At 40.4% G+C, this 26578-nt stretch overlaps 1 protein-coding gene across 1 annotated transcript in view; it reads left to right on the forward strand.

The window, feature by feature from the left end:
- ADAMTS19 (ADAM metallopeptidase with thrombospondin type 1 motif 19) overlaps nucleotides 1-26578 on the forward strand; it is a 278331-nt gene that overhangs the window by 176679 nt on the left and 75074 nt on the right. Inside the window, exons 12-13 of the mRNA XM_040344988.1 lie at nucleotides 4571-4701; nucleotides 6100-6272. Of these exons, the coding sequence (XP_040200922.1) occupies nucleotides 4571-4701; nucleotides 6100-6272 (304 nt within the window). The remainder of the gene's footprint in view (nucleotides 1-4570; nucleotides 4702-6099; nucleotides 6273-26578) is intronic.

The following is a 26578-nucleotide window of genomic DNA, read 5'->3' on the forward strand; positions in this document are numbered from 1 at the left end:
GCCAATCAGAGGAAACATTATATTTATCCTCATAGTACAAAGTTCCCTGTGAATGGCTGACTCAATTTTGTTGTGAGTAGTTTCTACAGCAAGGTGCTGACTTGGACTTGGACTTGACTTGGACTTGAATTAGGTTACCTTGAAGTTCCATCTGTCCACCTTATCTTTATAGGTAAAAATATACAGGCAACCCCATGATTTTGCAGTGAGAAGAGGGAGAGGTCATCACAGTGCAGGCAACATAGAATCTTTTTTTGATTTTCCCTCAATCTCAAAGAAGGGTATAGCTTCACCTGTCTTCTTGGATAATTAAAAACATCCAGCTGACCTTCAAGTCCATAGGGCCAGATCCTCAAAAGGGATACGCCGGCGTAACTGCTGTTACGCCATCGTATCCCTGTTTCTAACTATGGAACTGATCCACAGAATCAGTTTTCCATAGTTAGGCAGAAGATCCGGCATGTGTAAGGGACTTACACTGCCGGATCTTAGGATGCAGTACCGCATCCGCCGCTGGGGGCATTTCGTGTCGAAATGCCGCCTCGGGTATGCAAATTAGCACTTACGGAGATCCACGAAGCTTTTCAGCTTAATTTTTTCTCCGTAAGTTTTAGTTTGCAAACGCAAAATTAGGGCTGCTTTTACAAAGTGTAAACTGTTTACACCATGTAAAAGCAGACCCTTCTGTCCAGCGACGTGATTTTTTTTTTGTTTTGAATTTTTTTTTTTTCGCTGTATCTTTTTTTTTTCCCGACGCAACTTTATTGACCCGTCGCGATCCACAAAGCTCGGCGTAAAGTAATTTCGCGCTATGCACGTCGGGAAAATGACGTTACGAGCATGCGCAGTATGGCCGGCACGGGAGCGTGCCTAATTTAAATGGGAATCGCCCCCATGAAAAGAGGAACGCCTTGCGCCGGCGGAATTTAAGTTACACAGCCAAAAATTTCTAGGTAAGTGCTTTGTGGATCGGGCACTTAGGTAGAAATTTTAAGGCAGTGTAACTTAAATGGGAAAAATTAAGTTACGCCGGATCTTTGTGGATTACCCCCATAGATCTTTCCCCTCCCACAGATGTACAGGCTATCCTCATGAGAGGAATGGTGGCATTTTGAGCAAACTATAAAAAAGTGCCTGTCGAGACTTTTTGCAAGACTGTGAGTTGGAGTACATCCAATACCTTTCTTCAGCTATTTCCTTTGAATCAATTGTTGTGTGTTTTTTTCCTTCCCCTAATATTGCTAGTATGTTCCTTTCTAAGTTGACACGAGAAGGGCATTGATATGGAGCCTTGTTACTTTAAACTTATTGAAATGTTCCATTCCTGGCTTCTCCTCATTTGAGCCATTCGTCCCCAGCCTTTTGGCCACCGTAAGATCTTGCAAAGGAACATTGAAGTTAGAGGCTAACACACCTTTTCTCCCTATCTAGGAGTTGCCCCAAGGGAGGCTAGCATGAAGTAGAGCTAGGAAAGGAACATTACAAGTTTATGTAATATATATAGTGTGTGAGTCCAGTTGCCAAGTTCATTTAAAGGCTTTTTGCTCACATTTATTCAAAATATTTTTTTCCCCTCATGATGGTTTCAGCACCAATCAGAACAGGAAACAGAACACTGCCTCCTGGCTATCATGGCCTGTTCTGGCTTCTTGTCTGTTTTAGCACAGGCACCAACTCTCTCACAGAGGCTTGGCCAGTACACAGACTGCTCCCTTGATTCACATCTACTATGTAAAGTAGTGAGTGTACAGCTTGTATAACAGTGTAAATTTGCTGTCCCCTCAAATTAACTCAACACACAGCCATTAATGTCTAAACCGATGGCAACAAAAGTGAGTACACCCCTAAGTGAAAATGTCCAAATTGGGCCCAATTACCCATTTCCCTCCCTGGTGTCATGTGACTCATTAGTGTTACAAGGTCTCAGGTGTGAATGGGGAGCAGGTGTTTTAAATGTGGTGTAATCGCTATCACTTTCTCATACTGGTAACTGAAAGTTCAACATGGCACCTCATGGCAAGGAACTCTCTGAGGGTCTGAAGAAAAAGAGTTGTTGCTCTACATAAAGATGGCATAGGCTATAAGAAGATCTATGAAACTGAGCTTCAGCATGATGGCCAAGACCATACAGCAGTTTAAAAGGATAGGTTCCACTTAGAACAGGCCTTGCCATGGTCAAACAAGAAGTTGAGTGCACGTGTTCTGCGTCATAAACAGAGGTTGTCTTTGGGAAATAGACATATGAGTGCTGCCAGCATTGCTGCAGAGGTTGAAAGTAAGGGGGGTCAACCTGTCAGTGCTCAGACCATACCGCCACACACTGCATCAATTTGGTCTGCATGGCTGTCTTCCCAGAAGGAAGTCTCTTCTAAAGATGATGCACAAGAAAGCCTGCAAACAGTTTGCTGAAGACAAGCAGACTACGGACATGGATTTTTGGAACCATGTACTGTGGTCTGATGAGACCAAGATAAATAAATTGGGCCCAATTTGGACATTTTCACTTAGGGGTGTACTCACTTTTGTTGCCAGCGGTTTAGACATTAATAGCTGTGTGTTGAGTTATTTTGAGGGGGCAGCAAATGTACACTGTTATAAAGGCTGTACACTCACTACTTTGCATTGTAGCAAAGTGTAATTTCTTCATTCTTGTCACATAAAAAGATATAATAAAATATTTACAAAAATGTGAGGGGTGTACTCGTTTTGGGAGATAGTGTGTGTGTGTATATATATATATATATATATATATATATATATATATATATATATATATATATATATATATGTATATATATATAATCATATATATATATATATCAGCTAATAAACTCCAGAAAAATTATAGTTGAGTCTGATAGATTTGCACCATTGGTGCTTGGGAACACAGCTAATGGACTTAGAAGCATTGATGTAATTGATACCCATATGAGTAATTTTGTCTAATCAGGAAAAGCACTTTATGATTAATTACTTCAGTTGCAGAACATACACAAATATTGCAGGTCATCAGTTACAGTACTGTACTTGGCTTTATAATGGTTTCTTTCTTTTTGTTGTGTGTAAATTAATATTAATGCCATCTGAGAAGCTTTATTCAGAATGAGTATATTTGACTAAGTATATAATACCCCAATGCAATATGCAGTGTCAGCAGCATTATATAATTTTTTCACTTATTTCAACTGCATCAATGAGTTGCAACATAAGGAAAGCTAATGAGAACTCTGTTTAGTGTCCATCAACAGCTTTCAGGCTGTAACTAAAGTTTATTTTGTGCTATCCAAATTAATCAAGTTCAACGTTTCCATTAATTCCATCTGGGCATTTTTTTTTTCACATGAAAAAAGACAGTTAAAATAGAACATTTTGTAGAAAGCCAGTTACTGCAAAATTTATCTCATGTGTAATTTGTTCTTTTTTTATAGAGTGCCAAATGCATGTCCAAATCTACTATACAGCCATTATTATTTCCAGCAGAAACGTTCTATGATATTAGGGCAATTTAAAATAATAAAGCACACATATACAAAATGTAATAAAAATGTTTTAAGTCACTTCATTAAAGGGAATATATACTAGTTTTCAGGCAAATGTATTTATGTATTAATTTATTTATTTTTTAATTTATTTTTTTACTATTAATTTAAAGCATTTATTATAATGATTAGTCTAAAAAGAAAGAAGTAAACATATAATTTAGAATTTAGATGTGATTGTAACATTTTCGAGTTCCTTCTAAGCTGTTTCTGACCTACTTCTAATGCCTCGTACACACGACCGTTTTCCTCTGCAAAATCCATCAAGAAAAATGTTGGCAGAGCATTTTTGCCGAGAAAAACGGTCGTGTGTATGTTTTTCGTCGAGAAAACTGTTGTAGATCTCGACGAAAAAAAAAGAGAACATGCTCTCTTTTTTCTCTTTAGGAGTCTCAATTTCCTCGTCGTGTTTCTCGTCGGGCTGGTTTACGACAAGAAACACGTTTGTGTGTATGCTTAGAAACCCACGCATGCTCAGAATAAAGTATGAGACGGGAGCGCACCTTTGGTAAAAGTAGTTTTGGTAATGAAGATAGCACATTTGTCACACTGTAACAGACTGAAAAGCGCGAATCCTCTCTCACCAAACTTTTACTTAACACGCAGTAACATGAGATTAGCAAAAGCGCCCCAAGGGTGGCGCCAGTGGAATCAAACTTCCCCTTTATAGTGCTGTTGTCAGTCACCGCGTTTGAGAACGGCGAGATTTTGTCTTGACAGTGTGTATGCAAAGAAAGCTTGACAAGATTCTCGACAAGCCTGACAAGAAACTCGTCGAAGAAAACGACGTTTCATTTACGACGAGATCCTCGTGTGTACAAGGCCTAAGTTGTTTGGAGCTGTTTGTGTACCCAAACACTAAACTGTAAGTTAAACAACCATGCCTTGTCTTAGCAGCATATTATTTAGGGATTTGATAATCATTGATGAATCAGAATATCCTTAAACCAATTAGGGTTTCTGTTTTTTTATTTTTTTTGTTTAGTTATTTTTTCTGATAAAAATTGTGTAATAGGTATATCTCTTCACAGTGGTGTAGAGTTGGAGAATGCACCAGCATGACTTCATCCTCAGAACACTTGTCTGGAGAATGGAGTTCTTGGAGTACTTGCAGTAGAACGTGTGGCACAGGAGTTCGAAGTAGGCAACCAAAATGTGTAAGGTAAATATATTTGATACAGTACATTGCATTGTTAAAGTGGTAATAAACCCAAAAATAAACGTTTATTATTCTGCAGCCTACTGATTCTTAAATGTGATAGCTGCAGGCTGTTTTAAAAAAGAATAAGCTCTCCAAGAGACTGTATCAGTTAGACCCTATTTACAGTTTTGCAACCTATCATGCGACTTTGGACTTTTCACATTGGGGGGGGGGTAAGAATGTAGGAAAAAGGCACTTGCCCCCATTGACATGGGGATAAGGTACTTTGGTGGGGGGGTCAGAGCCTGTGCCCCCCCCTTTTTTCTGACCTGCCAGGCTGCATGCTCGGATAAGGGTCTCGTATGGATAGGGAGGGACCCCACGCTGTTTTTTTTTTATGGCCTGCATTCTTTTGTTTACATTCAGCTGTCAGTGGGGAAACCCACTGACATCTAATGAGACATAGGTTGTTAAAGACACGGCAGCCGGCTTCCTGGACCAATCCTTATAAACCAGCTATTCTTCACAAAGAATTTGAATTGGTCGAAAATTCTAATCATTATGAAAATTTGGAGTTGGTTAGAAAATAAAGAAACCAAAGGAAACAAACTAAGCACATTTTGTTCCATTCTGCACATGTCTAACGACTTTGTAAAGCACAAACAAAACAATCACATTGGTCAAAGCCAAAGTCACTTCAAAGCTGCATCAAAACCGCATCAAAGTCGGATCAAGTTGCAGGGTAAAGTCACAATAGAAATCACACGGTTTTAAAGTCACACACGTGTGAATGGACACTTACAAAGGTGAGACAAACCAAAAGGAATATAAACCTGTTGTTGTAACTGCTTATGAAGTGTTAGCTGGACTTCAATGTGTTAGTATATCTAAGTCGTCTAGTCTATCTAACACTTCCCTCCCCACAGACTAGCAATGCTGCTGTCCAGAGGTGCCCCCTGTGCTCATTCATTCAGAGTGAGGACACTCTAATACAGGATGTGTGTTACTGGCCAGATCACCAGGTGAAAACAGAGGGGAAAGGGTTTTGGGTGTAATTCCACTGTAAAACATACTTATATCTAAGACTTTATTTTTAAATCTGGTGAAAACATGACAGGGATATGGTGTCAACTGTCCCAGTACAGTCTTCATTAGGAGTTTACACTTGAGAGAGGATCTAGGCAGTACAGGTAACAGCAGAACCCTATCTATTATGGTAGGTTTGAACACAGGGGGGGGCGATATTTTCATACAGAGGACAAACATAGCAGTTAGATGAAGATGACGCAGAGTATTTACCTTGCCCATGATGCTACTTAACACAGTAAAAGAGATGGTTTTTCCCTTTAATGTTTAGTTTCCTAATGTACCATACATGTGCTGAATTTTCCACCCGATCTTTATTGTTCTCACCTCTAGCCAGAGCACTGAGGGACGTCAATGTAATGATCCGAAATTCCAGTATAAAATATGTGAGAATCCAAGATGTCCTCCTGGAGTCCCTGAATTTAGAGACTGGCAATGTCAGACCTTCAGCTTCAGATCCTCCTACCCTAACCATAAACATCGCTGGCATGCTGTCATTAATGAAGGTAATATTAGTAATTAATTTATATAATATACTTATATTCTTTATGATATCTAGTATATAAAATGAACCAAACTCAGCTTCTTACATCATGTTTTTTCACAAATGTACAGGGCAGTAAACAGCAAACACATCTCTTTCACACAGGATAAGAATAACTGTGAAAAACTTGGGGAGATATCGTTACAGTTGAGATCTCATCACAAATTGCATCAGTCTTATTTTGGAAGTAATTGGCAATTTTCTGGGCAGTGAGAGAGTTAGTGGGTGCAGGTAGTGGAGGACAAAGTAGAGAATAAAAAGGTAGAGTTGATGGGGACTGTATGAGAAGTTCTTATTGAGAGTGATAAAATAGATCTGCTATGCAGTATGGAGGCAGGAATTGTATTTTTGGAGGGCAGACTTATATTGGTTGAAGTCTTTCTGAGACGTATGCCCTGTACACACGATCGGAATTTCCGATGGCCTAAATTCCAATGGAATTTTTAGTCGGAATTTCATTCAAGCTGTCTTGCATACACACTGTCAGACCAAATTCCAACCGTCCAAAATGCGGTGATGTAAAACAATACGACAAGCCGAGAAAACTTAAGTTCAATGCTTCCGAGCATGCGTCGACTTGATTCTGAGCATGCGTGTTTTTTTCTCCGTCGGCGTTCCACACAGATGAGAGGAATTCCATCGGAAAAAAAATAAAACATGTTCTATTTCGAAACTTTAAAGAAAAAGTCCAATGGGGCCCCCACACGGTCGGAATATCCGATGAAAAAATTCCGTCTGACTTTTTCCATTGGAAATTCATCATGTGTACAGGGCATAAGTCTAATGCCGCAGACATTCAGGAGCGCGGCTACTTTTGTGAGACTTCTGGTGTCATCTGTTTGCCAGGGTTGTAGGAGTCTGGCCTGATTGTGTGTGTGTGTGTGTAGTGAGGATGGTAAACTCATCCAGGGCAGAGGGCAGGGCTCTATAATAGGCAGAAGTGAATAGATTGGGGCAGGACAGGTGTGATATTTTAAGAGTATAAGATGAAGAGCTGGCAACTTGTCCTCCTGATAAAATTTCTTTATTTATAAAGGGTAAAGTGTGAAAGCTACAGCATTTTATACATTTCGGCTGATAGCTATGAATACAGTTTTTGACTGAAACGTGTAAGCTACTTTAACTTGCACACTGTACCCTTTATTAGTAAAGTACTTTTATCAGAAGACGAGTTGCCGGCTCTTCATCTTATACTTTCATGCTGTTTTAAGTGCCAGGAAGACACCGTGAGCTTTGGAGCACTGTTGGTCTACCTCCAGGGCGAATTAACCTAGGCATATATGCCCCTGGTGTGAGGTTTTGTCATTGAGGTGGTCAGTAGCAGAACAGAGAAGTTAAAGGTTAAAGTGGTGAACGTTTTATGTGTAATATCAATGTTTTTTGCAGCTTCGTGGTATCTATTCAAGCAAACTCCTTTTAGTTGTTTCATGTTTCTGGCTGGTGTTGGTTCTGATGGTGTCTGTCAGCCGGGCTTTCTTTTTGCTGCTAACCAATATGAGTATAACTGTACTACTATGATTCACCAATGGTGCATAAAGTGAATCAAAACTATTTTTGAATGAATTAAAAAAAAAAAAGTGTTTGAAATGTATTAACATAAACAGTATTATGTCTAAATATATTTTTTTTAAATATGTGAATTTTTAATATATGTCCTAATTTGTCTGATTTACCGACCATACTACAATATTAGAACCACAAGTGTTTTCCATGTCAAATCTAAGATAATGACTGTTTGGTAAAAGAAATAAAAAAAACCTCCTTAATTCTTTTTAAAGTTCCTAAATTTAAATACAGAATTCCACAGACGGATGAGCTAAGCTTCTCACCCTTGTTTTTATCATGGGACCGTGAAAGAATCCTGTGCTGCAGGCATTTGGCCACCATCATCGGCTCCTTCTTTGTATTGGAATTATAAAGACTTTAGAACAATTGTCAGTCACTAATTCCAGCTTTTGCATGTTAAGGTCTCCAGGCTTGTGGTCAGGTTTCATGAGGAAATATGTGAGATTTCACTTTTCATATTTTACATGTCCCATTAAATACCAGCACTAAAGGTTACAGCCCTGCTGTCTATAAAATGCACACAAATTTCCAAGGATTCAGTTTTCCATATGAAAATCTCAGTGTTTTTATATTTAACCTAAGCTTTTTAAGCATATGGGGCAGAAACTGTTTCCATAAGTTTGAGCAATTATAGATCACATCCTAAAAATGAACAAATATGCAAGCATACAGTATAATAATTTTCATTTTCTGAAGATGGTGGTGGTTGACAGGGAGAGAGCATAGAAAAAAAGATATATGGGGTGTGTAATTTTGGTTGTAATACAATTAAATAGTGCATGAGTGCATTTTTCTCATCAATATGTGCAAAGTACTGACAGATATCATATGATGCCTTAGCATGTCACTTATGTTAATCCCTAGATACCTAATACAATATATTTTGTCCTAACATTACCCAACTAATCATATTTTTAAACACAAGTGTTTTCTCTTCTACCCATACAATAACCATAATCATAGTGTTCGAATAGTGTTCGAATAACTTGAATGCAACCAAACAAATATTGTAATAAAAGTTTTGGGGTTTATAATTTGTACTGAAAGTCAATAACAAACTAGCTGATTTACTAAAGGAGCCCAGGACCTTCATTTATAAAAAGAGTGTAGATTCACTCTTAAGTTATGCAATTATGTGGACAGTTAATTCCTGTTTTTTATCATTTCATCTGCACATGTTTAGATAATTAAAGTGATTCTTCACACTGTTTTGTGTGAAGATTCTCAACTTTTACAGCAAATGAGCCTCAAAATGTCTACTGAACACAATTAACCACTCAAGGACCGCTGCACGACGATATACGTCGACAAAATTGTAAAATTTTTGAAAAACTCTCCTTTGACAGCAATGTCAAATAAACAGTGTAACTATGGGAAAACAAAAAAATTACAGATAAGATGCAGCTCGTCACTAGCATTAACACAAAAATCTTTGTTTTTCTGAACCTGACTAGCTTAAGTGTAGACATGTGCAATTTGTTTCATTACAAATCGAAATTCTGACTACATATTTATTATTTTGAGATTTGGATGTGTCCAACTTTCCAAATCATAATAGTAACGAATTTCAACAAATCCAAAATAAATTATAACAAAACACCAAATTAATTTGTATTAATTTGTTTCATTCGGATGACATGATGAAATAGTTTGGGCCTTTTATTAATGTTTGAAGAATTTAAAATAACGTAACAACATAACAAATGATCGAAATTGATTTAGATCCATTTTATTTTTATCATGCAGTACCATTTTTCATTATGTTCTTTATTATAAAAAAATGCATTACATATGAAATAGAAGCATATTGCAATAAATAAGGTATAAAAGTGAAATAAAATGATGATTCCTACTTGTTGTGTTTGGGTTAGATGGAGGTGGATCCATCAGATTGTCTGAATTATAACATAATGATGAATCCAAATATTTTTTTTTTGTTCCACTCATTTTTGGGATGCATGCAAATGCATGCAAAAAGTGGATATCATCCAATTAGCTCATTCCATTTCTCTTTGTGGGTTAGACTAGCAAGGATTACTTATATTGCATAAGTAATCTCCCAACATAACGTATTAACACGTTAAAGCGAATATAGCCAATGTTCCAAAATAATTGTCTAAAAATATGAATCGATTCAGAACAACAAATATACGGAACAAATACAAATATACAAAACTCATGCACATCTCTACAAGTGATGGTTTGCAAAATATCAATCATGTACGTTAAGGTAGAGGTCCATACTCTGTACTGTGGCACTAAGGAGCCTTTGAATATATATTTAAACAAATTTTAGAAGGATGGAGCCTGCACAAATTTGCATAATTGATAATGTCACTTGAGGTAAAGTGTGTTGAATCAATGCAGTGTCATTCACATTCATTTTGAATGCCACCCAAATGCACCTTGTCAACACACTTGCATTGCCATGCAGTGAGCTGCTGAAAATGCTGCATCTTTTATGGTGCATTTAGGTGCATTGGGCAGGCCATTTAAAGATAGATAAGATTCTTCTGCATGCATACTTTTGGAAGTTGTTTGCTTTTTCTCTCTCATCGCTAATCATTCTGATGCTTACCTAATGTAGCTCAGTAGAAGAAAAAAGTGCAGACCCTTAGGACCTATTCATGCCACTGCAGTCCACTGTGGTGAGTTAAATGGATGCACTTTCTCCTCTTCCTGCCTAGACCATATTTCAGCTTTCAGCGCTGTTGCATTTTGAATGACAATTGCGTGGTCTTGTGTCCAAACAAAATTGTTATAATTTTTTCCTACAAACAGAGCTTTCTTTTGGTGTCTTTTGATCACCACTGTTTTTTTTTTGCGCTACAAATAAAAATAGGCCGAAAATTTAGAAAAAAAAAGTTTTCTTTCTTTCTGTAACAAAACTTTGTTTTCTCCTTCACTGATGGTCACTGATGATGCTGCACTGATGGGCACTTATGAGGCAGTACTTATTGGCACTGATGAGGTGGCACTGATGATGAGGCACTTATATGTGGCACTGATAGGCGGCACTGATAGATGGCACTGACATGCAGCACTGATGGGCATTAATAGGTGGCATTGGGCACTGATCGGTGGCACTCATAGGTTGCACTGGTCAGCACTGATGGGCAGCACTGATGGCACTGTTAAGCAGTGCTGATCAGGGGTCATTGGAAGGCAGCACTGATGGGCAATGAGTGCCATCCCTATTGGGCATTGATTGGCATCCCTAATGATCTTGGGTGGGCATCCCTGGTGGTCCTGGGTTGGCATCCCTGTCAGGAAAGCCGCCGATCATTTTTCCTCTGGCAGTACGAGTGAAGGAAAAGCTGATGAATAGCTCCTCCTATTTACACCGTGATCAGCTGTGATTGGGCACAGTTGATCACATGGTAAAGAGCCTATGTTAAAGGCGCTTTACCTCAATTGGAGATGCGGTGTGTCAGACTAACACACCACAGCACCGATCACCGCACTGCGCACCCCTGCGCCCGAATTAAAAGCCCTCCGTCACTACGTTGACGAAAATTTGGAGAAGGGCTTCATCCGACATTCCACATCTCCTGCAGGGGCAGGCATCTTCTTGGTCGAAAAGAAGGATCATACCCTCAGACCCTGCGTGGATTATCGAGATCTTAACAAAATAACGGTTAAGAATCAGTACCCACTTCCTCTGATTCTAGAACTTTTCCAAAGATTGCGAGGGGCACAAGTGTTTTCTAAACTGGATCTGAGGGGTGCATACAACTTAGTCAGAATTCGTAACGGGGACGAATGGAAAACTGCATTCCGAACACGCTTTGGACACTATGAATATCTTGTCATGCCATTTGGCCTCTGCAATGCCCCTGCCACATTTCAACATATGGTCAATGACATCTTCCGGGACTACTTAGATTTGCTCATTATCGTCTACCTGGACGATATTCTTATATTCTCCAGTTCTCTTGATCTTCACAGGTGTTATGTAAAGAAAGTTCTTGAAAGACTGTGACAACACCACCTTTACGGTAAGGCTGAAAAATGCAACTTCGAAAGATCTTCTATCCAATTCTTGGGACTTCTTATTTCTGCAGAAGGCATCTCTGTGGACCCGCAAAAAGTTGCTGCTGTGCTTGATTGGCCTGCTCCTGAAGACAAGAAAGCCATTAAATGTTTTGTAGGCTTTGCCAATTTTCATAGAAAATGTATTAAAAACGTTTCCGGTATCATTGCTCCTGTCACCCAGTTAACTAAACAGCATGCTTCTTTTAAATGGACTCCCGAGGCACAGGATGCCTTTAAAAAATGTAAATCTTTGTTCACTTCTGCCCCCATTCTAAGACACCCTGACCCTGCTTTGGCCTACGTGCTCGAGGTAGATGCCTCTGAAACACTAGTTCGGGCTATACTATCTCAAAGACAGGGGGCTAAATCTTTACTCCATCCGATTGCCTTATTCTCTAGGAAACTGAACTCTTCTGAAAATAATTATGACATGGGGGATCGTGAACTATTAGCCATCAAAGCCGCCCTTGAGGAATGGCGCTATCTGTTGGAAGGGGCTGCGCATCCTATCCTTATTTTTGCCGATCATAAAAACTTGGAATATTTAAGAACTGCCAAACGTCTAAGACCCCGATAGGCCAGATGGGCGCTATTGCTTTTCATGTTTCACTTTTCATCTTACCTTTCTCCCTGGATCCAAGAACGGTAAACCTGATGCGCTCTCACGCATGTTCTCTGAGTCGGCCCCACCTCCTGAACCTGACACTATTTTACCTGCCAAAAACTTTCTACTCCTGCAGGCAGATGTGATGTCCCAAATCAAGGAGGCAGTTGCTAATCATCCCCCTCCTCTGGATCTGCATCTTCAACCACAGGATGAGCTGTTCTTCCACAAGGAGCACATTTTTATTCCTGAGCAGTTTAGAGTTCACATCCTCAAGAAATGCCATGACCACTCACTTTGGAATTCACAAGACCTCTGACCTAGTGTCCCGTTCCTTTTGGTGGCCTGATTTATTAAAAGATTGCAGAGATTGTGTCAGGTCCTGCTTCGTATGTCTCAGAAACAAGTCTGATCGTGCCAAGACCTGGGGGTTGTTGGAATCTCTTCCTGTACCTGAAAAACCTTGGAACATGATTTCCTTGGATTATATTGTGGAACTCCCCCCCCATCTGAAGGATTCAACACCATCTTTGTTATAGTGGATCGTTTTTCAAAAATGGCCATTTTGTACCTTTGAAAGGAACCCCCTCTGCCTCTGAAACCGCTTCTGTATGTTTTATTTTTAGCTTTGGATACACTAAGGAAGTACTAGGACCCCTTGTTGAGCTTTTACTGCTCTCTGGATTATTTTCTCATTTAGTGTGCTTGTGACATGGTTTCACCAAACATGAAGTAGAAATAAATCTCCAACAAAAGCACCTCCAAAATTAAAACAGTTTTTTAGTAGGGTAGGGAAAGTCTGTAAAAGAAAAAAGAAAGAATGATAAACTTAAAGTGTAAAACATAGCTAGGACCTCCTGGCTAAGATTAGTGTGTGTAGCATATAACATTTGTTAAAGCGACTGTATAATCATTTTTTTTACTTTTACCTACAGGTAAGCCTATAATAAGGCTTACCCGTAGGTAAAAAAAATCTCCTAAACCTGTATGGTTTAGGAGATATTCCCCTCGCAATGAGCCGCTGACTGCAGCGGCGCATGTGCACAGGGGATTCTCAGCTGAAAGCCTGGCAGACGCCAGACCTTGCCGGAAAGAAGTCTCCCATGCGCATGTGCGGGAGTGACGACATCGCGGCTCCAGCCACTTGCATCGCTGGAGCCGCGATACCCGGAAGACACGCCAAGGCGACATGTCAGCTACCTCGGCGTGGACCAGGTGAGTTACTGATGCCTCGTTCTAAGGTAAGTATTTCATAATCCGCTAGTATGTGGCGCATACTAGCTCATTATGCTTTTTGCCTTACAGGGGTAAAAAAAAAAAAAAAAATTCTGAGGGTATACAACCGCTTTAAGTCCAAATACTGACATAGAAAGTACCGTATTTTTTACTCCATACAATGTTTTTTTCCCCCAAAAAAGGAGGGGAAATGCCTGTGCGTCTTATGGAGCGAATACCAACCAGCCGCCACCATGTTACAATATTGGGAACCTCCTGTCAGGGAACTCCTGTGAGACGTTTTGCACACAGACGTGCGCAAGCACATAGCCTTTGCCATAGAATGGCACACAAGCGCATGCGGCATGGGCTCTTGTGCTTTGCTGACTGATCTTCAGCTGTGTTCCTGAATCCTGCTCTGATCCTGTGTGTCCTCCCAGTATTTAGACCCAGCTTGCTCTTGACCTTGGCTCTGTGTTCTGTTCCTGTACTGATGCCCATCTCTGACCCGGCTTCGTTCCTGACTCTGGCTCTGTCTATGATTTGGTACCTCACTGCCTGCCTTCTGACGAACCTGGCTATCCCTGAGACCTTTCTCCTGTCTATGTTCCTGGTTGCTGTTAACTCTCGGTTACCTGCCTGGCTGTTACCTGTTCCTGCTCCAGTCTACTCCAGGCTGCTGAACCCTGCCAAGCTGTTCTCCCGGGACCTCCTGCTCCAGGCACTCATGTCCCTCTTGTCCTTCGGTTTCCTCTGTCTCACCTTCAGCGGAGCCAGGACAGGAGATATAAGAGAGGCTGACCTCATCAAATCAGTCTCCCATCTGGTCCCTGACACCTCCCCTCTCCTTTCCCCGCTAAGTCTTCTGGGTCCTGTAGGCTGGCTGGGGTTCATGTCATTGTCGTAAGCGAAGTGATGATTTTTCATCCCTGATTAATCGGTGACGTCAGATGCCAAACGAGTGGGGGATACAAGAGGCCGGCATCTCCAGCGTGTCATCTGCTGGAGTGACCATGTGATGTGTGTACATGGCAACGGGTAATCAGTCAGTCTCAAAAATATTCCCATTGCACACCTTCCTGGAAAATGGCCGATAAGAAAGGAGGGTGCTGAAGCGATTACCAGTTGGGAACCGGAAAGGCAATCATGCAAACATATTCGCCAGCACATCGAGGATCATTTAGAAAAACTTCCAGAAATTCTTTAATGCATAGAAACGATCAAAACAGCAATGTTTCGAGGTCGCACAGGACCTCTTTGTCAGGCAAATGATTTGCCTACGAAGAGGTCCTGTGCGACCTTGAAATGTTGCTGTTTTGATCATTTCTTTGCATTAAAGAATTTCTGGAAGTTTTTATAAATGATCCTCGGTGTGCTGGCGAATATGTTTGCAGGGTAATCTAGTCAGTCATTCTCAGGTCTTTCTTTATCAGACTGCACCTGCAGTGCTGTGCTCACACTGGTGAATTTGGTAATAAAGGGAACTTGGTGATATTTTCTACAAATTGTATATAGATTGAATTTAGTGATAGGACGATATTTGTTTGCTGCCTGGAAGCTATCTGGCACACTTGATAGATGCCCATTTTTAGGAATCAGCTTTGATTGGTTGTGTAAGTTACAAACTACAGTATATTAATTGGGGATGTGGGCATCGTCTCCTGTGCTCTAAATCAGCAGCATTTGGTGCAGAATATTTTTTTCTTGTTTTCCTCCTCTAAAACCTAGGTGCGTCTAATAGTCAGGTGCGTCTTATGGTGCGAAAAATACGGTATATATAGTCCTAATGAAAGTCTTAAGGAATCTGGTTTGTTTAAGGGTCCCTGTTGCATATTTTGAAACACTTCCTGTCTAATTAAACAATTGTCACTATTAATGTCAGTTAAGCTGGGTATACACTAGTAGATTTTCTAACAAATCTGACAAACAACTAGAAATATATTTGAGAAAAAATATCCATTCTGCTTCTTCATATTTTCCTTTCACTACTGTGGAAAACTAACTTCGATTTCACCCCACTAGCAATTAGTAAATCAAATGAGCATTCTTAAGATGAATATTCGTAATTCATAAATCTAGTGTATACACATCTTAAGTGAGGGGAAATCTCTCCAACAGAAGATCATACAGTAGTAAAATTTGACACAAGTTTTAGACTTTCTTCACTTACGCAAAAATAAAAATAAATAAATAAATAAAAAAACATGACTGGGCATTCACTTTAATTAATCTAGAGAAATTAATTAGAAATAATTAAGTCTAATAATAAAGCCAGGATGACACTCACATAGAACAAGTCAGGAATGGCAGTTCCCATACTGAAGGTTCACAAAGAAAATTTTTGGTGTGAAAAGTGTGGTTAACAATCATATTTTAGTATACCAGAACCAGATTAGAAAATGTATTTTATCAAATGCTGATAGAGGTTACTGCATTTTGCACATTTATTTTTGCCTCAGTGAAAAAGCCAATATTTGATTTCAAACATTATGGAAGGAGGATGAAGAGAGACAGAGTGCAGGAATTTTCCTTTAAAGAGGGTTATGGTATTTATTGGAATGCTATAACGTAAAGCAGCTTGTAGAAGTTTGCTCAGTAGAGTGTTTAGTGTAGGACATTGTATGTGCTACGGTTCATACAGCATGTATTGCCTTAAAACGACTATAAACTATATCTGGAAAATGCAGTAACATAAATGAAAATGTCATCTGTGTACAGTATTTGTCAGGTAATAATTTTAAAGACAATAGTACACATAAAATCAGATGTATTTTTAGTTGCATTTGCTTAGTTGTATTTACATTTTACGACCTATTCAGCTGAGTGCATTTGGTCTTAAAAGCACACAGAGGTCTGTTATTCTTCCGCTTGCAGTGTTTTCCTGACTAGGAAAATAGGGATTATAAGAGTTACTACCAGATTTTAGTCTCTTTTGCTTGGGATTGTACAACCCCACGCACAACCACCCCATACTATATCAAGTAATAAATAAAGCACCAGAAAATCAATTTGTAGCTAAATGTGTCCGTAGCTCTTTATTGAGGTTTAAAACAAATTATTATACACTTTAACCTATGATAAAACAAACAAAAAGACCAAAGACCTTCTTATTCTTCAGGACTTAAAGGCTAAGTTCACTTTTTTTCTTCTAAATTTCAACTCCCCTATGCACCAATATAGCATTCATGTACTTTTTTTGCAAAAATATCAAAGCTTTCCATAAAATCTACAGACATGTACCCTACTGTCCTACACCCATGATTCAAAACGTATCTATTGCTTCTGTCTGTCTTTCTTACATACTTTAGGTCATGACACAGGAAGGAGTTGACCAGCTGATCTCATTAGCACACACCCTGCATCATCCACCCTCCCATTCCCAGCTGCAGGTTTTTTAAATGAAATGCAATCACCCTTCTCACCAAATATACAATTAGATTGCATAGTGTATGGCCATCTTTATACAAGTACATAGAATGGAGTGGACAAAAACACTCAGCTGTCAAGCCCCGTTCACATCTCTGCATAGCTGGAAATGGCATTCCCATATAGGCTTTTTTTTGGCGAGGTGGGGAGGTGTTTTGGAGCATCACACATAGGGCAGCCCATCCACCTAAATGGGCTTCCCTACACACAGCAATCACCCCAGAGAAGCTTCGGAACTTTTTTTAGAGCGGAGCTTGATGCGTTTTTTACTGCGATTTTTGGTGCAGCGTATTCCTGAAATGCAAGGAAATGTGAATGAAGCCTCATTGTTCTTGTGTTATCGCACCAATTTCACTTTCAGGTCCCATTCACATCTAAGGCCCCATACACACGATAGAATTTATCCGCGAATACGGTCCAGCGGACCGTTTCCGCAGATAAATTCTCTCGGGGATTTCGGCGGATTTTCATGCGATGGAGTGTACACACCATCGCATTGAAATCCGCGCCGAAATCCTCTGGCGATGACGTGTCGTGCCGTCGCCGCGATTATGACGCGGCGACGTGCGCGACGCTGTCATATAAGGAATTCCACGCATGCGTCGAATCATTACGACGCATGCGGGGGATCCCTTCGGATGGATGGATCCGGTGAGTCTATACAGACCAGCGGATCCATCCGTTGGGATGGACTCCAGCAGATGGATATGTTGTGCATGTCAGCAAATATTAGATCTGCTGGAATCCATCCCAGGGGAGATATATCCGCGGAAACAGATCCGCTGGCGTGTACACACCATAGGATCTATCCGCTGAAACCCATTTGCTGGGATTTATCTGCGGATGGATTCTATGGTGTGTACGGGGCCTTACATAGTGGGAGCGCACATTTTGTATCTTGTTTTTCCTGTGACACGCATAGGGTAGCGCGTTGATTTTTTTTCAGCCCTTTTGTTATCGGGAGAATAATATTGCTTCTTTTATGTTTAGCTGCATTATGACAGATTAACAATTCAGAAAGGGAGCTACTAACCAATGGAATGTGATGATCGCCACAATTTAAATTATATTGGCCTCCAAGTGACAAGGCAGTGGAGAAAGGAAAGGGGAAGGAGGGATGGGGGAGGGTATAGAGTTTTCCCCGGGGTCCAATTGAGGCCTGGATCTAAGAAGAAAGAAAGAAGGGGCCAAGAAGATAACATTGCTTCTTAAAACCTTTAACCACTTCCATAACGCCTATCTTGCACTCCTCTCCTATATGTGAAAATCATCATTTTATTGCTAGAAAATTACTCAGAACCCCCAAAAATTGTATATGTTTTTTTATCAGACACCATAGGGAATAAAATGGCAGTCATTGCAACTTTTTATCTCACACAGTATTTGCGTAATATTTTTTCAAACGCCTTTTTTTGGAAAAAAAAAACGGTTTCATGAATTAAAGAAATAACAAAACAGTAAAGTTAGCCTAATTTTTTGTATAATGTGAAAGATGATGTTACGCTGAGTAAATAGATACCCAACATGTCACGCTTTAAATTGCACACACTCATGAAATTGTGCCAAACTTTGGTACTTAAAAATCTCCCTGGGTGATGCTTAATTTTTTACAGGTTACCAGCTTAGAGTTACAGAGGATGTCTAGTGCTATAAATGTTGCTTGCGCTCTAACGCACGCGGCGATACCTTATATGTGTGATTTGATGACTGGTGACCATCTGGTCACCGGAAATCTCTATGGTCGTCATCCGGTGATGGCAGATTCTTTCTCCGGGTCCCAGATGCCACAGGAGAGCCCGGAGAAGCACTGAATGCCAGCGGGAAGGGGGACGTCCCCTCCCGTAGCCTGTAAGAACGTTCAATCGGTGGCACTGCCTCTATGATCATTCTTGCTGTGCACAGAATCGCTGGCAGAAAATAATGATTTCTGAATGATGCCTGCATCATTCAGATATCCCCGCTGAAAGTCCAGGACGTCATATGACATAATGCGGGCGGGCAGTGGTTAAAAACTGATAACAACATAAGAGGAACATACTTAGGCAGCATTTAACTTTCTAAAGAAAGAGACACATGCTAAAGTTTTTGACAAATAGGAATAAGAACAACCAGATTGAATTAAGGATTTTGTTTTATAGAAAAGTGGATGTAAACTCGATTCATGAAATTTGAGCTGGGCACATATATTTGTAGTGTTTTTTTATCTCTCTTCAAAGCACTTTATCCTGCCCAGTAGCTCTGTTATCAGCATGATAAGTTCTCAGACACAGCAGCCTGAAGTGTGTGTCATGGGAGGTTGCTATAAATAGATTAGCAGACAGCTTGCCATCTCAGAGCAGAGCTTTGCACATTTCTTCCTTCCTTCCTTTGCCATTGGGGAGAGGGGTGTGTGCATTTCCTTCAATCAGCTGTATTGGCTGTATGCCAATACTTCACTTCCAATGCTAACCAGGAAGAGAAAATCTGTAACACGAAGAGCACTTTGTAAAGGATATATACCCTGTTTCTCCAAAAATAAGCCATACCCCAAAAATAAGACCTAGCGTGAGTTTCTGGGATGGCTGCAATATAAGCCCTACCCCAAAAATAAGCCCTAGTTAAAGTCCTTGTAAAACATGTAATCCGTTCTGTAAAAATGTTATATAATGTGTGTCTCCTTTATTCATTTATTGTGGAAAATACCTTATTTACAGCACTGCCGGTCGCTCACGTGATCCGCCAAAGCTCTTCTCCTCTCCTCCCGGCTGATGTCAGCAGCCCCTCCCACTGCAGTACTCAGACTGTGGCTGACGTCATTGGGGATCTTGGCCCCTCCCTCTGCAGTATTTGGAGTGGGGAAGAAGAGCTCCGGCGGGTCATGTGAATGGCCAGCGGCACTGTAAATTAGGTATTTTCCACAATACTGTTACACAAGGAGACACACTGCACATCATATCATCTTTTTACAAAACAAATTACATAATTTTATAAGGTCTTTAAACAAAGGTTTATTTTTGGGATTACAGAATTTCACAAGGCTGACTCCGGAGCGGACAGGGGGAGAAACTTTTTTGTACATACCGTAAATAAATAAGACACCCCCTGAAAATAAGCCCTAGTGTGTTTTTTGTAGCCAGAATTCATATAAGACCCAGTCTTATTTTCGGGGAAACACGGTACAGATGAAGACAGCAGATACGCATGTAAAACTTATGTAGGGAGATTTGTTTCATCCCTGTGTATCATCTGAGACTGTTCACTTCCCTTGGTATATGTTAGGGTTTACATCCACTTAAAATTCTGTTTTGGGGTTACAGATAGAGGGTAAGACCCCTTTCACACTGGGTAATTTTGATGGCGCTAATGCACTAAAAATAGCACCTGCAAACCGACCTGAAACAGCCGCTGCTGTGTCTCCAGTGTGAAAGCCCTGAGGGCTTTCACATTGGAGCGGTGTGCTATCAGGACAGTAAAAAAAATCCTGCTAGCCGCATCTTTGGAGCAGTAAAGGAGCGGTGCGTATGCCGCTCCTCCACCGCTCCTCCACCGCTCCAGCCCATTGAAATCAATAGGACACCACGGCTTTACCGCACCGCTAAAAATAGCGGAACCTTTTTAAGTCCAAGTGCCCAAACTGCAACGCAAAATCAACGTATTCATTCCAAAGTGCCAACATATACAGAACTTGATGAGCGTGGGATATGATGTCTGGGGGTGAACATGGGACACATCAGAAATCATTGTGTATTCACTATGTAGTCGGTGTTTTGTACAAGAAGATCTAAAACTAGAACACATTTGACAAAAGTAAAATTTTTTGGAAGCTGTCCTAGCATTGTGCAATCAAATTTCAGTATCACTATTCTAACTATACATTAATATTCAATACACTCAAGTTGCATGACATGTGTACTTTAAATTGCTAGTTGTTCAGTAGAAGCACTGGCTGGATGATAAACATATCCTGTTACAGGGGGTGACATGCAACCAGCAACTCTACAGCTGCAGCAGAACTTCCCAGTCCCCCCATTCCCTGCTGGCACACATTATGCTCTCTTTGGTTAAGGCATGTTGAGATCTGTAGTTCTACTCAAGCTGAAGACATACTGGTTGCCCTGCATTGCTGTAGCAGAAGACTACTTAGAAAATCTCTCATTCCTGACTATCTTCATAGTCCTCAATGTCCAGGAAACATCCTTCTGAAAGTGAACATTCAAAGACAACTGTACAATGCTTTACCAATGGTTCACTCACAATGCCTGTGCAGTTCAATGCACGTCAAATGCAAACTCCAAGCAACATCTCTACACCTCTCTGTATAATGCCAGTGATTCTGGACTGTCTGTCATGTGACTCTGGTATTATAAAAAATACAGGGGGATGGCAGGGACAAAAACTATATGTATTTACATCTCACACTGTACTGCAGTGGTCTCTGCAAAATCTAGCAGGCATTTCCAGACAGATAAACCTGAATAGCCAACACAAAGCATGAGACATCTGCTGTAACACAGACAGCATATAACACAGACAGCATATAAACAACATTATTCTGACCATACAATTCCATATTTTGTGGCAATGTTGGGAACAAGAAGAAAAAAAGTCCCCGAGGAATAGATTCTATTTGAAGAGGCACAGAAACAGTGTACACAGCTAAACACATTTATTCCCCACACAGCATGTACACTTACTTTAACGATTGCCACAGCACTCCAATGCATCTGCCGACTCAGTCAGTTCCCGGGCATAAGAACGGCCTGTGATTGGGCAGCTTCATTAGGCACCATCACGGCCCCCCATTGGCTCAATCCCCACCACGTGTTCTGCCTGCCATCCAACCCGGAGCAACCCTTCATCTCGTCCACGCCCCATCCTAGACACGGACCCCCATTGGCTCAATCCCCACCACATGTTCCGCCTGCCATCCAACCCGGAGCAACCCTTCATCTCGTCCACGCCCATCCTAGACACATCATCCCTGGCTCCAGAGACTTATGGGAGATGTAGTTCTATGTGAAGGGGAGCTGTGAATGCGATATACCGAGTCAGTACAGGATTTTCTCACGTGCCCACAGAGAGGGCTCGACGTGCCGGCTGTGGCACGCGTGCCACAGGTTCGCCATCACTGTTCTATCTTCTTAGTTATCTATCTAATCTGCCTTCACATTTGTCTGTCTTCTGATTCTGTTCCTACTATGCCCTGGAGACACACGTTCTCTGAACCTTTCCCCCTTCTTACAGTACCCCCTATCTACATCTGCACTCTTATCTCGGTTGCGGGCTGTTCGGTTAGATAACTGTATATCTTTATGCATATCATAACCGCACTATGGTCCCATTTCAGAGCTAAGTGACCCATAGGGCAGTAATGTTTCATGTTGTGTTGTCTCAAAGCTTTGATTTACCTTGCCCTATTTTATTATATTTATTTGCATATGTGTTTATATGTAGTTGGCCTCTATGTAGTTACTTAATGACCTCAGTTGGATCTCTAAGTAGTCTACAATTTTCACAACCGGACTATGGCCTCAGGGCCACTCATATTGTAAAATGCTGGGGTTGATGTTATATGTTATAGGATTACCCATGTATGACCCTTCTTATTTGATACGTAGATGTGCTACTGTATATACCATACACTTTGGCTGTTATATGCAAACATCTTTGAAAATAAAGGGATTACAAAAAAAAATCACTTGGCTGCTGCAGGGACCAGTTCTCTGTATTCCCTAAGTTCTGGTGAGACAAAGCATCTTCAAGAAAGTTTTGTTCACCTTCTAAATATCTTGCCTTGACCAGAATGTTAAAAACTAAACAAAGGAATACTAGGTGCTTTAGTAACTTGATTACAGGAGAAGTGTAAATGCCAGGCAGTTTTTTTGCATACATGACACCTTTGCTGTCAGCACCACAGAAACTACACCTAGAAATAGTTTAAGTAAAACTGTGTTTTTTTGTAAAACTATTGCTTTTCCAAGAATCAAGCCAAATACCAGCACACTAGGATTCTTTCCAGTATGCATCAAAAACGATTGCCCCTGAAGTATCAATGTAAAACTGAATAAATAAATTAGTCAGACTGAATAGTTACATAACAGCTAGACGCACAGCTGATCCCATAATAAGAGGTCAAACAATGTGCATGTATACAGGCGTCCCAACATGTTTCGGAATATAGCTATTGACAATGAATTCCTTCTTCAGGGGCTGATTTGAGACAAGCTGTTTTGTAGTGTAACTATCTTTTATAAATTTGAGTACACATCAGGGTTCACACAGAGGAGGGGCTTCCATCTCAAGGCTGCTCCATTGCACAGTCAAATGCTCTAGAATGTGGCTGGGGGGCTGAGTATATGTCCCCAGAGCACTGATGATACATGGTTACCCGTGCGTGCCAAATCGGTTAGAGTATATTGTGTGGCGTGAGTGGAACATGAAGCATCTCTGCAGGCAGAGGACATCAGGGTCCACGAGGATCGACCAAAATTTTGTAGATGGACCTATGGTTGCCATTTAGTGTAGATATCCCCAATCTGGGACGTTGTATAGTCCTGGCTGCACATCCGTATATAAAATATTACATTTAGGTGGACTGACACTTTAAGTTGTGCAAATCATATCAAGTTGAACAAGCTGAACAAGACTATTACAGGCTTGACAAGGGATGAGAATCTATGTTCCAGCTGGTGTACTGCAATGATAATGTGACACAATGGGGTTGATTTACTAAAACTGGACAGTACAAAATCTGGTGCAGAATTGCATGGTAGTCAATCAGCCTCTAACTTCGGCTTGTTCAATAAGGCCTCGTACACACGACCGAGGAACTCGTCGGAAAAGACACATCGTTTTCCTCGACGAGTTCCTTGTTTGGCTTGTCGAGGAACTCGACAAGCTTGCTTTGCGTACACACGGTCAAGACAAAATCTCCTCTTTCTCAAACGCGGTGACATACAACACATACAATGGCAGGGGAAGTTCGATTCCACTGGCACAACTCTTGGGGCTGGTTTTGCTAATCTCATGTGTTTGCGTGTTAAGTAAAAGTTTGTCAAGAGACGATTTGCACTTTTCAGTCTGTTACAGCTTGAAAAATGTGTTATCTCCATTACAAATGCTACTTTTACTCCCGTCTCATACTTTATTCTGAGCAAGCGCGGGGTTCTTAGCATACACCCGCTCAAGTTTCTCGTCGAAAACCAGCCCGACGAGGAACACGACGAGCAAATTCAGACTCCTGTCGAGGAAAAAGAGAACTTGCTCTCTTTTTTGCTCGTCGAGTTCCTCGACAGTTTCCTCAATGAAAAACGTACACACGACCGGTTTCCTCGGCAAAAAAGCTCTGTCACCAAGTTTCTTGATGAATTCTGCCAAGGAAACTGGTCGTGTGTACGAGGCCTTAGACTTTGACAAAAAAAATGGAGGCTGATTGGTTTCTATGCATGATTTTGCACTCTCTAGTTTTAATAAATCAACGTCAATGTTATTCACAATTGTACAAAGCCCAGGACCAAACTAGATGTATGTCAACCGCGTCTCATAATAAAAGCACAGGCTTCAGCTGTAGTGGCCACACCACTACAAAGAAGCATGGAGGAAAAAACAAAAAAGCTAAGTAGTTTAGTATTTTAAAATTTTTCTTCATGCTACTGTGCATTAGAGGGTTTATTATGCTTGTTAATTTTGGTAGTATATTGAATTTGTTTGATACTTATTCTGTGAATATATTTACTATCTTGACAAATTTGTATGTAGCTTTATACAGTACAAGCAACAGGCTTTTGAACACCTAGGGGGTATCATTGGTACTTTTTATATTTAATATTTGCATTTGTGTTTGTAATTTGGGATTTTGTATCCCTGAGCTTAGGACCGAGGAGAAGAACTATAGATGCTGTGCCTGACTATAGGAATTGGGGCAATATAAATCCTCCAGCAGTCAGGCACAGGAATGGATCGATGCCAAAAATGTGGAGGCCACTGATAACTACTACAGATGCTGTTAGCTGGAATACAGTGCCAGCAACAGATAACATATAAATAATAGGCTTGTTATATCACCTGTTAGGGCTCTCACAAAAGGTGTTGAATAAATGGCCAGTTATGTATGGTTTTCACTACAGTATAGAGGTATATTCATACTGTTTGCATGCTGCAATACACTTCTGAAGCACAAAATGCATTTCCAGATAAGGAGGGACTCAAGGCCACAGGCTAGAAGATGTGGTTAAGGAAAACTCCAGGGAAGGGTTCTTTGCTTGAATAAATGGACCCCTCACATCTGAAACAGTAATAAACTCTGTAGAAAAGTGTATCTTTGAGCCAAAATGTTCAGGTTTCATGTTTGGCCAAAGAGCAAATTTAGGGTTTGTCTATCCAGACATGTCCATTCTGCTTTATGCAAGGACCACAGAGTAACCAGGCAGTATAACATGCTGCTTGTTACATGGCTTCAAAGTTTCATATTTTTTTTTAATCCTACTATTGGCAACTCACTTTTACTTAAAATGAAAACATTTTTTTTCTCATTTGTAATATGCTTTATAGTGATTTATACGTTGTATTATTGTTTCTATTAAGAGCTAGAAATAGCATGTTTATGAGTTTCCAGATGATTTGAAAAGGCAGTATGCTTGTATGTGCTCCCAGCTGGATGCTGTAATAAGGTTTATGGAGTGAAAGGTCAGGAAATACAGTCAATGGCAGTCTCGCTTGTGTTATTTTCCCATAATGCATATTAATGATACCCACAATGTAATATGCCGCGTACACACGATCATTTTTCAGGTTGTAAAAAAAACGATTTTTTTCAGGCTCTAGAAAAAACGATTTTTTTTCAACTTGATCTTTAAAACGGTCTTGCCTACACACGATCGTGAAAAAAAAATGCTCTAGCAAAGCGCGGTGACGTACAACGGCACTATAAAGGGGAAGTTCCATTCGGATGACGCCACCCTTGGGGCTGCTTTAGCTGATTTCGTGTTAGTAAAAGACGATTCAAGCTTTTCTGTCTGTTACAGCGTGATGAATGTGCTTACTCCATTACGAACGCTAGTTTTACCAGAACAAGCGCTCCCGTCTCATAACTTGCTTCTGAGCATGTGCAGATTTTTCACGTTGTTAAAGCCCACACACGACAACTTTTTACTACCCAAAAAAAGACAACGTTAAAAACGTCGTGGAAAAATAGAGCATGTTCGAACAAAAAATTGCCCGATTTTCAGAACCCGAAAAATGTTCTGAAGCCCACACACGATCGTTTTTAATGACATTAAAAAAACCTTCATTTTTTAGAACCCGAAAAACGGTCGTGTGTACACGGCATAAGTGTCTAAACTAAGAAATGACTAGGATTTCTGGGCCAGATTCACAAAAGAGATACGACGGCGTATCTCCTGATACACTGTCGTATCTCTGAGATACGATTGTCGTATCTATGC

The sequence above is a fragment of the Rana temporaria genome, chromosome 1 (assembly GCF_905171775.1).
Source record: "Rana temporaria chromosome 1, aRanTem1.1, whole genome shotgun sequence".
Taxonomy (NCBI): domain Eukaryota; kingdom Metazoa; phylum Chordata; class Amphibia; order Anura; family Ranidae; genus Rana; species Rana temporaria.